Genomic DNA, 16,662 nt, shown 5'->3' on the forward strand with positions numbered 1-16,662 from the left:
TACCTATATACGAAGTATTTGTGTTTTATAGTATATTTAATCAGATGTTGGTTATATGACTATTATATACTACCTCCGTTTCTTTTTAGTTGACACGTATTCTTTTTTAGAAAGTTTTTTTTTTTAGTTGACACGTTCCTTTTGGGGTAACTTTTTTTACCTTACATTTACGAGCTACCCCACTTGCTTTTTCATTCTATCTCACTTTCTCTCCTCTCCTTAATATATGTGCCTAAATCAAACGCGTTAACTAAATAGAAACGGAGGAAGTAATATATACATTTGGCACAATGCTTAACTTAGGAAAATATATGTACTTGTAGGTCAGATATAGGGTTATTATATTATTGTGTCTATAGATTTGGTGAGTGCGTGACAGGTAAATAAAACATGTATATATTAGATTGATTGTAGCTACTGATGTGGTTGGTATGATAATATAATTTAAGTTTTTTTGTCAACGAGAGATATAAATGAATTAGTCCACTTCTCTTATGTAGTTATTATTTTTTTTTTTTATTTAATTTTTACGAGCACTTCTCTTATATAGTTATGTGGAGTATTATTTAATTATTTTTCAATTAAAATAACATTATAAAAAATTAAAAGAAATTCAAATAACATAAAATACTATTCAAATAACGTTCCTTTAATATTTTTTTTATTGACTATTAGTAACCAAGTCCTTCATTAGTAATTGAATTACCTTTGTTTTTATTTTTCCTACGGGTTTAATAATTTGATTTATAAACCGTGCATCGCACGGGCACTATGCTAGTTATTAAATATGTACACTTGAAAGGACATAAATGTAAGAAATTATATATGTGGGTAAAAACGTAAACAAACATTTTGAAGGGCATATACGTCTGGCACTATTCATAAGCGCAATCTTCTACTTTTTATAAGGTAGGAACTACGATTTTGCAAATTTGAAAACGTCTTCTTTCAATTGATGCATACCTCCTTTCACCCCCTCTATGTCTCGCCTATTATAATTTTGTTTATTCCGAAAAATCTTTAATTCTTTTCTTGTTTTTGAATTTGTTATCTTATGCAATAAACCATATTCTAATATAATGCTTTTTAAAATAAGACACAATAACTCTTCTCATTTCTACTTTAAAATTGGCTGTAAAAGTGTTTTTCACTTTATCTCATACTTTCTCCCCATCTTAATGGTTTTGTTAGTATTATAATGTCAATTCTTGCTTGCACAGTTGCACGTCCCCCTCCCTCATTCATTCATCTTAAAATTCTCTCTCTCTCTCCTTACTACTCCGTACTATGTAATTGTTTTATCTTATTTCTCTCTCTCCTATGTCATTTTCTCTTCATACACCTCTTTGTTCCATCTTATTATGCCCTCTTCCTTTTCTTTGCTAACTCTTTTTTTGGTTCGGAAGTGTTACTAAGCCTACCCTCGCTCCTCCATTTAGTAAACTAGAGTGCACCCGTGCAATATGCACGGATATATATTTTATACTCCGTAAAATGATATTATAAATAAATCTAATAACAAAAATAGTTTTTCAAATACGGGAGATTTTGATATGGTAACTAACTGTTATAACACCATGTGCCCAGCTCTTATGAGAGTTACTTTGTTAGTTTTATAGGGGGTATCCATTTAGTGTTATTAGAGTTAACCCCATTAGTGTTATCAGGGTCGTCCCATATATTTTGGGGGCCCTGTGCTAATTGGCCCCAAAATTGATATTATTTTTAAAAAAAAAAAATTAACAATAAGTTAGAGTGAAATTCTAATTTTTTATTTATTTTTTTCCTTCTAAGGTAAAGTACAATTTTCACTTGTGGAAAACTAAATAAGAAGCTAATAACAAAATACGGATAACTATTAAAAAAAAAATTACGGATAAGTATAAAATAATATATCAAGTTTTAATTTCGAAGGAGGAAGCTAATATAAATGATTATACAGTATGTGATATAAACCGTGAAATGTTTTAGCATTAAGGATAATGGTGAATTTTTATACACGTAGCAACAAGTGAAAGGAGGATGAATTTTAATTTGATGGGAGATATAGTTAATTCATGAAAGATAAAAAAAACTACGTATCAAGACTTGAATCAGTTTAAAATAAATAAATAAATAAATAAATAGACATTCAGACTTCATATAATTAATTGGGACTAATACATTAAGCTTTATTGAGGTGCTAAGCACGTAGAACATAAAGAGTTACTAAGGACTTAGAAGTTAGAATTAAACACAAAAAAGGACCTTGGACTAAAAAAATGGTTCCCATGAGATTCGAACCCTAGGTGATAATCATTGTTGTGATGTGCCGCTCTACCACTACGCTACGACAACTTTAGTGAAATTTTGATGCAGCGTATATGATATATTGTAAATTGGATTTTGGGGCCCTTTTAATTTAGGGGCCCTGTGCGGTGGGGCTGGTTGCACAGCCTCATCACCGGCCCTGTGCGGTGGGGCTGGTTGCACAGCCTCATCACCGGCCCTGAGTGTTATAAAGGTTACCCCGATAGTGTTATAGGAGTGACTTTGTTCTTTTGCAAGCAGCCACATACACTGGTGCCTTGTCACAAGAAAAATGTGTCTGTTTTTCTTTTCTTTTTTTTTTTTTTTTTTTTTTGTTTTTTTTTTTTTTTTTGGCGTTGATGATTATTGAATTAATAATAAGGTAGTTACCGATGAACGATTATTATATTAGTTAATGTTATAAATGTTGCTTTGTTCTTTTGCAACTGGTCATACGTTGTGGCTAGTTGCATAGAAAACATGATGTATACATTTTATGTTTCACAAAGTTTCATATGTGGTTGGCCACATCGTATGGTTAGGTTATATGGTTACGGGTTACTTAGTCAGTCAGGGGTTACTCGAATGTCAAAGGTTACTCGATCCAAGGTCACTCGGTCTGTAAGGTGTTACTCGGTCAATCAAGGGTTAATCAGTCAGGGGATACTTGGTCAGGTAAGGGTTACTCAGCTCGGTCAGAATTTATCGGGTTAGCTTTTTTTTTTGTGTGTTTTAATTGGCCACGCGTAGAGAACATACTCTTTTTGTTTTGATACTTATTAAATTAATAAAATTGGTAGAGTAATTTTTTGTGTACTAGCTTTTTTTTTTTTATAATATTATTTAAAATGGATGGGTGTGTTATTAGGAAAAATAATAAAAATAGTAGAAGTGGAAGTCTTTTTTTAGGAAAGAAGTGGAAGTTATTTGAAGGATTATTTTTGTTTTTTTTTAAAATAACATGAAAGTTATTTGGAGTGCATGAAAATTGAGGATTGGGGTTTTAGAAAAACCTCATTAACTTACTCTTAAATTATATAATAGATTCTCTATTGGCTTGTTTGGTAACCAGATTTGGTCAAATTTAGTTGTTTGGATATGCTTAGAATTTGGGAATTAAAATTAGCCCAAATCCAAGATTATAAAGACATGAGTATATTTTGATATATTGAATTTCAATCCTAAATCTGTCATTTCAAATTCTAATATTCATTTTAAAAAATCCCATCTCTCTCTCTCTCCTATGTCGTACACAAGTTTCATTCTCTTCCCCAATTTTTTCTCTCTCCTAGGGTTCTTCACCATAGAAGCATACACAAGTTCTCTCACCCGACCTCCATTAAAGCGAGCTTCAAATTTCAACCTCGACCATTAGAGTGTACCCTATTTAAAATGGCTGAAATTTGCTCGACCAATTTGGAACTTCTTCGACACTAATTTACTGAAAAATCGGAGGAATTTGGACTTAATAGAGGATCCTTGAAATAATTTGGGGGATTTTTGAACTTTTTTGGTAGTAATTTACCGAATAATTAGAAAATTTTGGTTTAATTTAAGGTTTATTGAAGAAAAAAATTTGATAATTTAACCAAAGGAAAAGATGAAAACTTGAGAATTTAAAATTGAGGAGGAGAGAGAATGGGAATTTGTGTGACTTAACAGAGTAGTTTCATTTGCTAAATTCAAAATTTCACTCATCTCAAAATATAGGTTAGAATTTGACATTCAGGAAATGAAATTTTGATATTTCCCAAATACCCAATATTTTTTTTTTTTTTTTTTGAAACATCCCAAATACCCAATATTGAAATTGAATACTTCCTCCGTTCTTTTTTTATTGCACCATAGGAGGTTGACACAAGATTTTTGGTAGTGGAAAAAAGGATGAGAGAGAAAGGTAAAAATACAAGATTGCCCATGTGATGGTACACATAAACTAAATAATCATGTGTTGAAAAATAAGGGTATATTTGGTATTTGTAGTGTGAACACAAGTATTTCTTTTCCTAAAATAGAAATGGTGCAATATTGTGATACATCCTTAAAAGGCAAGTGGTGCAATATTAAAAAAACGGAGGAAGTATTAAACTTTGAAATTCAATTTCAAAATTTAAAATGATTATCATGTTTCCAAACACAACCTAATTTTAATTTGGATTATCTTTTAAGATTCAAAACATAATTATGTTTTGGGTAATTTTGTTTTTAGATAGATGATACAAATTCAAATGCATGTGTTTATAATACGAGTATATATAGTGATTATCTATATACTTAGTATACATTTTCAAAATTTTCGATCTCTGAACCCTCCTCGGCTTGTTCTTGAGCCACCAAAGACTTCTAAAGCTTCTTATTAGCTTCATCTGCTTGTTTCTTTGCCTCTTTTAACTCATTGAGTGCATAATTCCTCTCCACCCTAGTTCTCCGCCCCTAAGTTCTATCCCTTGCTCTACAGTTGTGCAGATTTAAGTAAGTCTTCTTAAATTGATCTAAAGGTGATTGGGTGGGCCAGGTTCAGGCCATGCCGAGATCGAAAAATAAACCCATTACACGGGCAAGGTCTGGTCAAGTTTCAGGCCAAAAAATATGTGCCCTAACCCGCCCAAACTAGCTGGCCCGTACAGGCTTTTCGGGCCATTTCTGGGTCGGGCAAAAAAAAAATCAACTAAAAATGCATAACATCCCATTAAAATTTGGGTCGAGCTAGAAAAATCTGACCAAAACCTGTCCAAAAACGATTCGGGCTTACTTTGATCAGATCTAAATTGATCTCTACTCTTCCTTTCACTCCTCTTCCTCGTCTATTATAGTTTTACATAACTGTAGAGTTCTAATTTTTTTTGTTGCTTTTGACTTTGCTTTTTTTATGAAGCAAACCAGTTTTTATTATTACTACCTTAATTAACACATTTCTTTTATCACGCTTATCAAAAGCACTATTTTAACGATTAATATCTTTAATTCTTGACATAGTAAAATTATAAAAAGTAGATATTAATAAAATATATGTTGAGACGATTTAAATAAGATTTCATTTGACTATGTTTTATCGTATTTATAAATCAAAATAGCTAGTCAAATGGTAGTTTGTGAACGGTGTAAAAAAAACGGATGTACGATTTATTATTTTTTTTTTTAAAAAAAATAAAATAAGATTCAATAACTCTTCCTCAATTTTTCCTAAAAAATGGTCTTAAATGTGTTTTTTTTTTATTTATCACACTTTCTCACACCTTCAATGATTTTTTAGAGAAGGTGCAATGAAGAGTAAAACACATTTAAGAAATTTGTTGGCATAATAACACTAAGGGCCTGTTCACATTTACTTAATTTCAGTTCAGTTCAGTTGAGCTCCAATCAGTTAAGTTAAGTTCAGTTCAGCTCCAATCAGATCAGTTTAGCTCCTTATTTCCTTCTCTCATAAAATATTCATTTCAGCTCAGCTCAGTCAGTTCAGCTTCAATAGGTTCAGTTCAGTAAATGTGAACATGCCCTAAGATAATAACGTGGATAGAGTTAATAAGACTGAATTATCTTTGACATTGTTACCAGTCTTAAATTCTATTGTTTATTTAAGATAATAACGAGAAGAGAGATAATACCAACAAATTATCTTTGGAATTGTCACCCGTCTTAAATTCGTCAACAATTCAGCATGTGTAGTTTGTATAGAATTTGCAGAATTTCAGAGTTGGTGATATTAAATTTTACTGTTCTATAGTCTACTCTGTTAGCCTGATGAAGATTGTATGTCGATTTGAGATACATTAACGGCTTGTTTGGATACACTAGCAAGAACGAAAGGAAGGGATGGGAGGGAAGATAATAAGAGAGGAGGAAAGAAGAAATTGAACCTTCCTTGTTTGGATAAAGGAGAAAAGGGAGGAAGGGGAGGGACATTCACCATTTTTTTTTTCTTAATCTGTGGGTTGCTTGCATTCAACAATCAACATTATACTAATTTTTTCAGGGAAAAATTGTAGTTATTTGTATTATAATATAAACCTGATTAAAAAAATATATTGATAAACGTCATTAAAATCAAGCAAAAATCAAACAAATAATTTAATATCCTATGTTCTTCAAAAAAAAAAAAAAAATCTTATGTAAATTAATCTAAAACATCAGACTGATTTTCAAACAGATTTTTCAAAACTGATTTTCAAACAAATTTTCCAAAACTGATTTTCAAAAAAAAAAAAAAAAAAATCAAAGAAATACATAAAAAAAAAAAAAGAAAAAAAAAACGAACTGAAAATCAATTAAACATTAGCAATGAAGAAGAGCAGCAGATCCCTAGAAATTGGAGGATATAATTCGTGAGAAGCAGTGTAGAATAACTTGGTGAATTAATTGGCCTTACCTTGAAAATTCAAGAGATTGAAAGATATAAATTAAAAATGCAAAAACCCTAGAATTTGGGGGAAAATAATCGTGAGAACAATATGCTAGTATGGAGGAGGAGAGAGAAAATAATAGAGGAAAAAAGTTATATAATAGGTTGAATGCAATATTCCAGTTGAATGTTAATCATATGTTTTCCTTCCAAATCTTTTCAAATTTGGAAGGATTTTATTCATTAACAATTAAACAAAACTTTTCCCTTCATTTCCTTCCCCTCCATTTCCCTCACTCCCTTTATTTGTTATCCAACCAATGGATTTAATCTCCCTCCCTTTCCCTTCTCTTCCTTTCTCTCCATTTCTTCTTATCCAAACAAGCTGCAACACTTGATGCTTTGATACAACTGGTATTTAATTTTGTAAAATGATTGCTAGAAGGATCAAAAACAGCACTTTGTATCACAACGTTTAATCACTATGTATTATGATTGTATGTTACAGAGAAAGCTTATAAAATTGTTCACTAATGCTATAAACTTTTCCTCCTCACTAACAATGAGTAATGAGTGACAAATTGCATACTCCACGGCGAGCTCCCTGAGCAATATGTGCAGTGTGATGTTGGCAGCCTTCACATCTATGAATAATTTTTGAATTACACTGCTCATACAAAGTCCACGGTGAGCTCCCTGAGCAAGATGCAAGCGCTTGCTTCAATCTAAAGTAGGCCTATCCCCAAATAGGTCTGAAAATAAATACATATTAGCAGAAAAAATGCACCCATTTTCCACTTCTTTAGAATAAATGCATTGGATATTAAGCATTGGATATGCAAGTTTTCTCATGAAAAGAAATGAGCAAGCTAGAAAGCAGATCCACATCAGTCAGAAAATACTGTTATAACATAGTTTGTGACTTTGTACTTGATACACAACTGAACAAAGACACATAACACACATTCATCATTTCATATGCATATTTATGTTGGATATCTGACAATTAAACCTGAGTAACCATATGTCTATCTAACTAAAATACAAAGCAAACCATACTCATTAATATCCAGTCTGAACGGAAAAAAACATTTGATCATTTCACTCAAACAAGAAATTGAAGGTGAATTTGAACATTTATTGCTAGAATCACATAAGAAACTAACCATGATCAAAGATGATATACAAAGAAAATAAAGACCAACCTCTCAACCGATCTAGCTTTCCAACCACTATTAAAGTCAAGAAAGGCCACATTGCACCTCTACATTAAGGTGTATAGTAGCTACCTTATACCGATCCTGCAAACAATACACTATTAAAGTCAATATAGAGGCCACATTGCACCTCTGTTCAGAAAATTTTAGAGAAGGTTCAGCAGGTAACTTATGTTTTTCCTTGAAGACTATGATATGAGAATATCTGGTAATTTAGCATGAAATGAAGAAGCAGCACTAAATGATACGAAGCAGTTGTTCAAGAGAGGCCTGGATATTAGGAATTGGTTGGTCATATATTGATACATAACTTCCTTTGCTGTCCTGGAGATCTGCAAGATTGCGGGATTGCCGGGATATGGCTCCCACAACAGCCCCAAAGCCCTTCATGTTCAAAAAAAATCTGTGGCTTCTATTGTAGTAGATTATGTTACGCGTATCATTTATTTTTAAGGCAAAAGCTAACAAACCCCTAGAGCTAAATGTGAAAATATTATACTAAAATTACTATTAATTATAGTGATCAACGTTTGATTTTGTCATGCATTTCGAAATTAATATTATTTTAAATAATATATTAAATCCTTATCTAATACCCTGAGGCGCTTGTTTGGAAGATCCTATTTTTAATTACTCGTAGTTCACAGCATTAGCTAGGTGCGTAAATTACAGCAAGGTGTAGCAGCAGTAACTGTTTCTGAAGCTAGAAAAGCTGAAAATAAGGAGGCAAAGCGGCTACCACTTTGTTCAACCACTTCAGACGATAGTCTTTACTTCACAACAGTTTCTGTTAATTCGACAGAATAAAAAACAAAGAGTGCAGAGGCAAAACGAATCTGTTTGCAACTGAAATCAGTTTGCAGCAGGACTGAACTGACGTAAGATTCTGAAACCAAAATCAGACGTTTCAGAAGAAGAAGAAGAAAAAAAAAAAAAAAAAGAATAAATAAATACTACCTCCTTTACATATTATTTACAACGATTAAACATTTTTCCTCTTTACTTTATGTCAAATCGTTGCAAATAATATGTAACTGAGATAGTAAATAAAATAAAAAGACACCATATACGTAGTAATAACTTCCCATATGTTCCACTTCTTTTTCTAATATAGTATTATTAGTATCTAAGAGTATAATATTATTAAAACAGGGAACAACATGGGATTGCCATGTGTCACCCCTTATCGCAAGATGATTTGGCACCACATGAACTTATATGTCACCTTACGTGTCATTACTATTCGCACACACATTATTGAAGTAATTAATGTTTAATCTTCTATAAAAACTCTTCTTAGGCATAACCTCCTTATAGTGATTATTTTAACCTACTAAAAAACTCTTCATATGTATAACATCCCTATTTAATTTTCATCTATAATATGTAACTCCTTAGTATATACAATAATCTAATATGTAACTCCTTAGTATATACAATAATCTACCCTCTAATTTATAAGAAATTAATTATTATTATTATTACTTAATATATGAAGTATAATGAATAAAACCTACCACTTTGCAACTTTAGTTTTGAGTATGGTTAGCTAATTAAATATTTTTTTTGTTATTAAGTGTACACAATTATGATGTTTTATAAAAAATAAAAATTGAGTCACTTTCATCCCATTTTTATATGCATTTTTATCATATAATGTAGTTATAAAATGCTGTAATATTTAGTAGTATGGATATGAAATAATAAAAATTTCATACAACCCCCCCCCCCCCCCCACACACACACACACATATATATATGTTCATCCAATAGTTATTATTATATTTATATTCATTTATAAATATTATATTGTTGAACATTAACCTTCTAAGTTTAATTTTGATCAAACTTACAAATTTAAAATGATCCGGGGCATCGTCCCGGACAATAACTAGTTTCTTTCTAAACTCGAAATTTCTTGTGTATTAGCATGGGTACACTCTAAAAGACTAAAACACATAATAATTTTTGTTTATATACGGACAATGGTATCAAAGATAGTGAAAGTCATTTTTGCAAAAGAATTAGAAAGAGTAACATTCGGGTAATTACTTTGAACCTCAGATTTAACCTTGCAATTACATTAGAAAACTGATACATAATCTATCTTGCAATCGATATTCTACAATCCAGCAGTGATTCTGTATTCACAATATAAGAGAAAACACCAAGTTCTTTAAACTTAATAAAGGAATGCAAATGTAAACGGAGTTCGTTATTTAACATAGAGAATAAAGACCAAGATATTTTCGAGTCTAAATCATAAGCATAGAACAGAAAACCAGAAAAGAAGGTAGTACAGGCCTACAAGGTTTAGCAAATTGTTGGTCAGCTTTCTATTACCTGTTCAGCAAATCTTTCTCCGTGAAGTTGATGCACCAACTAGCCACCAAGGCATTCCCCTACTTCAACTAGTGTCCATTATTTTCAATGTTTCATACTATCTTGAATAAATCAATTCCATGAAGATGTAAGATTATCTCTGCAATATGCTGCAGAAGAAGATTGTGCATCCCCATGCAGAACTGAATTACTCACAGCCTTTGGAAGGATCTCTGAAAACGTCATAGGATAATTAGACAGTTTATTGTTATGTAAGGCTCAAGCTCCACAATTGATCCAAACATCATAATATAGACAGTTCATTGTTATGTAAGGCTCAAGTTCCGCAGTTGGTCTCGATATGCTAAAATAGACCGTTCATTGTTATGTAAGGCTCAAGCTCCGCAGTTGGTCTCGATATACTAAAATAGACCGTTCATTGTTATGTAAGGTTCAAGCTCCACAGTTGATTTTGATTTCATAAAAAGCAGTTGATGATCACAGAACTTAGGGGTGGCTATCATTTAGAATCAAAAGGCAAAAGTCAGTAAAGTCTTGATTTTCAATCGTGACATATTAAGTTGGCTATATATGTAACAGATTCAGAGAGAATTAGTTTAAATAGCATCAATCGAAGTGCAAGAAAGACTCACAGCAAAACACAAGGATCATTTTGTTTAAGAGAGAGAAACTGTACTGCCTGTTCTAGGATTTCAATTGTTCAAGAGAACCTGATTTCAGAAACAAGGATCAATTAATCACTTTGATTAGCGTGCATTGTAAGAGATTATTTATCCATCCTCTTTGAGATTTACAAGTCATTATCATGTTTCATAGCTATCTTGATGCTAATCATGTGCTCTATACAGCAATATATCATCAGATATAACACATTTTATAGCTATATCTTGATGCTAATCAGGTTTCTTTTTCCTTTCTTTCTTATTTATTTACTTAATATTTTATTTATTTCTTTTAAATATGTATTGATCATTAACGATTTTTTTGTATAGGATTGAAAATTTAAACTTGAAATCCACCTATGTATATAATAGTTCAAGTTTATAAGTGACCATAAAAAAAGTTCTGAAATTGGGCCTCCATGGTGAGTTGCCAATAATGTAAGGAACTCTATGTGTAGTTATGAGAATGCATCACAGTGCAACTAACAATGTGGATCTCAGCTAGAGAAACATGTGGTTGGTTGTTTGGCTATTAAAGATTAAATGTACATCTATTATGATCAGACCCATATCAATGCACTCAAAGAATCTTCTATTTGTCTATTCCCATTAAAAACGCCAATCTTCCTCCTGATTCCTAATAACAGTTCAATAAGATGATGCAGGTCCCAGCTAGAGTCAGAGATATGGCAAAGATTCTTCTGAACTATGTGCCCGTCTATGCAATGCTACCGGTAAGCCCTGATTAACACAAGCATCAGCTACTTATACTCGAATAACAGAGTCACAGAATGACAAATCCTTTATTTGTTTGATGGAAACAGTTGGGAGTGGTTACAGATGACAACAATTTTGAGAACCAGGATGACATCAAGAGACAACTATACAAACTGAAGGAAGCAGAAGTTGATGGAGTCATGGTTGACGTCTGGTGGGGAATAATAGAAGCTAAAGGACCTAAGCAATACAATTGGAATGCTTACAGAAGCTTATTTCAGGTCATAAAGGATTGTGGCCTGAAAGTACAAGCCATAATGTCATTTCATCAATGTGGAGGGAATGTAGGAGATGCTGTGAACGTTCCACTTCCTCAATGGGTACTACAAGTTGGAGATACAAACCCTGATATTTTCTATACTAATAGAAGGGGTACTAGAAACAAAGAATATCTGACTATTGGTGTTGATAATGAAGCTATCATTGGAGGACGAACTCCGGTTCAGGTAACTATCCTTCCCAATTAAAGCCTGCAGTTTTACCAAATAATTTTTACACAAAGTATTAAATGGAGTTTAAAATCCCTAGGTTTCTCTAAATTCAATAGTTTGTTGGCACTAATTTCTTCCTATAACTTCACAGATCTATAGCGATTACATGAAGAGCTTCAGACAGAGTATGTCAGATTTTCTAGATGCTGGTGTGATAGTTGACATTGAAGTAGGTCTTGGCCCAGCTGGAGAACTACGTTATCCTTCTTATCCACAAAATCAAGGATGGAGCTACCCAGGAATAGGGGAATTTCAGGTTTAAATGAAATGGGCTCTGCCAGCTAATCCGACATGCCCACTTATGTGTAACTAAACTGATAAAAATAGCTTATGCTTAGAAGCTAACTGAATTTCGATTTTTTTTATTGTGCAGTGCTATGACAAATATTTAAAGGAGGATTTTAAAAAAGCAGCAACTGAGGCTGGCCATCCTGAGTGGGAATTACCTGCAAATGCAGGGCAATATAATGACAGACCAGAAGCCACAGAGTTTTTCAGAAACAACGGGACGTACCTAACTGAAAGTGGAAAATTCTTCTTGACTTGGTATTCAAACAAGCTGTTGATCCATGGTGACCAAATCCTGGAAGAAGCAAATACAGCATTTTGTGGCTGCAAAGTCAAAGTAGCAGCAAAGGTAAGTAAATATAGTCATAGGAGCATCAATTGCTAGAGAAAGTATTGTCCACAAGGTGACTAAATTTATTTGTTTTCAATTGACAACCAGGTTTCTGGAATACATTGGTGGTACAATGATGAAAGTCATGCTGCTGAGGTTACTGCAGGATACTACAACTTGAAAGACCGAGACGGGTATCGTCCAATAGCAAGGATGCTGTCTCGTCACTATGGGGTTTTAGACTTTACATGTCTGGAGATGAAGGACTATGAACAGCCTGGTTATGCTAAAAGTGCTCCACAAGAGCTTGTGAAACAGGTGAGGGCATGAGAGCTTGATGATCAAATAATTCTCTACTATGTCAGGTCAATAGCATCCAAAACAGTGTAGCACGGGATACTACACGATTTCTCATGAGACCTTGCAAATTATTGACTAATAATTGATCTTTGATTAAAACCTATACAAGTTCAAACCATCAAAAACTCTTGTCAATTCCTTGTTGTTGTTACATAACAAATATAATGATATCAGAATGCACATGACACTAACAATATTCTTTTCAAAAACAATCATACTAAGATTAGTAAGGTATGCTACAAAATTAATTCCATGTGAATTTCCATACCTTTGACATGGTGCACAATTTTTATGTGCAGGTCTTAAGTGGTAGCTGGAGAGAAAGCATTGAGGTTGCAGGTGAAAATGCACTACCCAGATATGATCCCAACGCTTATGATCAGATGCTGCTGAATGCCAGGCCAAATGGGGTGAACAGAGATGGTCCGCCAAAACTGAAAATGTATGGCTTGACATATCTTCGTTTGTGCAATCAGCTACTGGATGGGGGTAATTTTGGAACATTCAAGACATTTGTAAGGAAAATGCATGCTGATCAAGTAAGTGACCAGATTTACCATCACAATATATGAATGTAATTGAGCTTCTATGGAAAAGGCACAAAATGCTTCATTCTTATAATATTCTTAAAATTATGTTCAGGAGTACTGTCCGAACCCTGAAAATTATGGACGGCACATCACTCCACTGGAGCAGTCAAAGCCAAAGATTCCTCTGCAGGTTCTTCTAGAAGCAACTAAACCAATGGAACCATTTCCCTTTGACAATGAAACGGATATGAAAGTTTGAGAAGCTTTTATAATAGAGTTAACCCAAGGCAGTTGGCAAACATGCAATTGTCAAGCAAGAAAATAATGGTTCCTTTTCCGTTAAGATAGGCTAATAAGACCCAGGTAGGCTAATAAGGAAGCCACAGAACCTATCTGTGGGAATCCTCACTGGGTGTTCTCGTTGTTTGTTGTTAATTGTTGTTGATGTTTCCGCTGTTGTTTTTTCCAATAAGGAAGTTTCCTTCATCATAAGGATACTTACGAGAATGAAATAAAACCTGAGAAGGATGTCTCAGAAAATGTTTGCTGTTTAACTGTACAAGTGTTGGTAATATACATGGCTTTTAACCCCTCAACAGTTCACCCAGTACCACTTCATCAAACAATAAACAGAAGATCATGTTCTTTTTGCCGGATAGTTCTCATAAGTTCCCTTTGCTATATGATCGCGCTGTAGTCACAGTCACTTATTGTACATACAATCAAGTCATTAAATGGGTGGCATACAATATCATTGAAGAATGAAGATCATTTCATACCCTGCTTACTACGACATAAGTTTCACGGTCAGGCAATCACAATCAAATTCACTGGTGATTGAATGAGTGAAAGCCCTATCTTTAGAATCCCAAATGTCCCAACTACAATAATTATTTCGCTGTCATACTACTCAATGAAGCTAGAACCTCTAGGCATAACCAGTCCTTTACTTTGTAATTTAACTCGTAGCTTCTCTGCATCATCCCACCGTTTCTCATCAGCATATACATGTGATAAAGAAATGTAGCTGCTTACTCTATTTGGATTTTGTTCAGAAACTTTCTGAGCAGACACCTCAGCTAGACCAACATTACCATGAAGCCTACAACCAGAGAGAAGAGAAACCCATACATCATCTGTCGGTTCCACTGCCATATTGTTAATGATTTCATATGCTTCCTCTAAGTGTCCTGCTCTGCTAAGAAGATCAACCAAGCATTCATAATGAGCCAGTGCAGGCTTCATGCCATACTTCTGTTGTATTTGATTAAAAATTTCTCTCCCATCCTCAACAAGTCCTGCGTGGCTACACGCAGTCAATGTACAAGTAAAAGCGCCCTCGTCAGGAACAATGCCATTTCCTACCATTTGGTCAAAAACTGAAATAGCTTCCCTTCCTTTCCCATGGTGCCCGTATGCTGAAATCATAGCAGTCCAACAAACCAAAGATTTCTCTGCTATTTCATTAAAAACACGTTGTGAACAAGACAGCCTACCACATTGGGTATACATACCTATAAGAGAAGTTGCAGCCATAATGCTACATCCAAACCCTTTCTGAACAAGATAAGAGTGAATAGACATGCCAAAATCAATGGCAGTGACCTGTTCACAAGCCCTCAGCAGAGCAATGATCGTAGCTAAGTCCGGCTGTTCACCATATGAAACCATTTGGCAGAAAAGTTTTAAACCTTCAAAACCCTTGCCAATTTGTACATAACCTGAAATCATTGTATTCCAAGTAACAGAATCCTTCCATGAGACAGCGAACAACCGCCTTGCGTACAACATTGTCTTGCATTTACAATACAACTCAACAAGAGAATTGGTCAAAAATCTATTAAAACTAAACAAGCTATTCCGTAAAACATAGCCATGTACTTCCTTACCCTTCTCAACCATTTGCATATCAGAACAAGCCGAAAGGAGACCTAGAAAACTAGTCGAATCAGGAATTAATTGAGATCTAAGCAACAAAACAAAAATACACAAGGCCTCTCTAGAGTAACCATTCTTTGCATACCCAGTGATCATAGTATTCCAAGAGGTCAAATCTCTCTTAGACATTCTATCGAACACTAACCGTGCATTCCTCATTTCCCCGAATTTCGAGTACATTGCCAATAAACAATTACCCACATAAACATCCGACTCAAACCCACTAATCACAACCTCACCATGAATTATCTTCCCAAACCCAACAAGCAAAGAATCACCACAAGCCTTAATTACAAAAGGGTATGTAAAATTATCAGGTTGAACACCAAAATTAATCATTTTACGATAAAACAACACAGATTTAAGATAAAACCCACATCCAGTATAACCCCTAATCATATAATTCCATAAAAACGAAGATTTAAACTCAATTCGATCAAAAATTTTCTGGGCTTCTGACATTTTTCCACAATTGGCATAAAATGCAGCAAGTTTAGAGCTTAAATTTGTGTTTTTATGAAGAATACCAGAAGATAACATAAGGGCATGAAGAGCTTTGCCTGTTTTTAAGGATTTGGAGTTGGTAAGGGACTGAAGGATAGCTCGACATTGAAGCGACGAAAATGGAAGCGTCGGAATTTGGTTGTTTAAATTGACGGAAATTGAGGAAGATGAAGTGTGGAAACTAGTGTGAGAATAGATAAGAGATTTGAGAGAGTTTCTGTGCATTGCTGCAAGCCTGCAATGTATGCACAACGCAGAATTTTGGTACTTGGTGATTGCCATTTTAATTTCATTCATGAATCACCCTTTTTTTTTTTTTTTTTTTTTAATATTTGAAAGTTCGTTAACTGTTTAAAAACTTATGAAAATTATATCACCGGTCGTTAGTGTTACAGGATTACGCCGTTACGGAGCATGTTGTTAAGGACTTAGGGTAAAGGTTAGGGGTTATGGATTTAGGGTTAGGGGTAAAGGTTAGTGCTATTTGATATTCCCGCCGTTTTTTTTTTAAATGCCCAATAGTAGGGCTGGCAATCCCTGACCCGGCCGATTAACCCGGCCCGAAGTTATCGAGAGAAAACCAAACCTGACTC

The 16,662-nt window shown here is 33.8% G+C and overlaps 2 protein-coding genes and 1 long non-coding RNA gene across 3 annotated transcripts; 1 reads left to right on the forward strand and 2 right to left on the reverse strand.

Moving 5' to 3' along the window:
* Positions 1-7,088: 7,088 nt before the first annotated feature.
* LOC145559511 (uncharacterized) lies at positions 7,089-8,917 on the reverse strand. The gene is made up of 2 exons (XR_014092742.1): positions 7,834-8,917; positions 7,089-7,380 (listed from the first exon to the last, which is right to left on the reverse strand). It is a non-coding gene; the product is annotated as an uncharacterized LOC145559511 (long non-coding RNA).
* Positions 8,918-10,791: 1,874 nt separating this feature from the next.
* LOC145558348 (beta-amylase-like) lies at positions 10,792-14,181 on the forward strand. The gene is made up of 8 exons (XM_081619566.1): positions 10,792-10,946; positions 11,516-11,584; positions 11,675-12,073; positions 12,210-12,374; positions 12,492-12,755; positions 12,846-13,055; positions 13,397-13,636; positions 13,740-14,181. The coding sequence occupies exons 2-8, from the start codon at positions 11,537-11,539 to the stop codon at positions 13,884-13,886; spliced, it is 1,473 nt and encodes a 490-aa protein (XP_081475692.1). The 5' UTR covers positions 10,792-10,946; positions 11,516-11,536; the 3' UTR covers positions 13,887-14,181.
* A 132-nt stretch (positions 14,182-14,313) lies between these two features.
* LOC145558345 (putative pentatricopeptide repeat-containing protein At3g05240) lies at positions 14,314-16,362 on the reverse strand. The gene has a single exon (XM_081619564.1). It carries the CDS (start codon positions 16,349-16,351, stop codon positions 14,534-14,536), a length of 1,818 nt encoding a protein of 605 aa, XP_081475690.1. The 5' UTR covers positions 16,352-16,362; the 3' UTR covers positions 14,314-14,533.
* Between the last annotated feature and the right edge of the window lie 300 nt (positions 16,363-16,662).

The sequence above is a fragment of the Chenopodium album genome, chromosome 9, assembly GCF_948465745.1.
Source record: "Chenopodium album chromosome 9, dcCheAlbu1.1, whole genome shotgun sequence".
In the NCBI taxonomy this organism is placed as follows: Eukaryota; Viridiplantae; Streptophyta; class Magnoliopsida; order Caryophyllales; family Amaranthaceae; genus Chenopodium; species Chenopodium album.

Bases quoted from the DNA above. Each gene is read 5' to 3' on its own strand.
- LOC145558345 (XM_081619564.1), bottom strand. From the start codon at position 16,351: ATGGCAATCACCAAGTACCAAAATTCTGCGTTGTGCATACATTGCAGG.
- LOC145558348 (XM_081619566.1), top strand. From the start codon at position 11,537: ATGGCAAAGATTCTTCTGAACTATGTGCCCGTCTATGCAATGCTACCG. The intron at 11,585-11,674 runs GTAAGCCCTGAT...TGATGGAAACAG, and splicing joins CCGTCTATGCAATGCTACCG to TTGGGAGTGGTTACAGATGA. The intron at 13,056-13,396 runs GTGAGGGCATGA...TTTTATGTGCAG, and splicing joins CACAAGAGCTTGTGAAACAG to GTCTTAAGTGGTAGCTGGAG.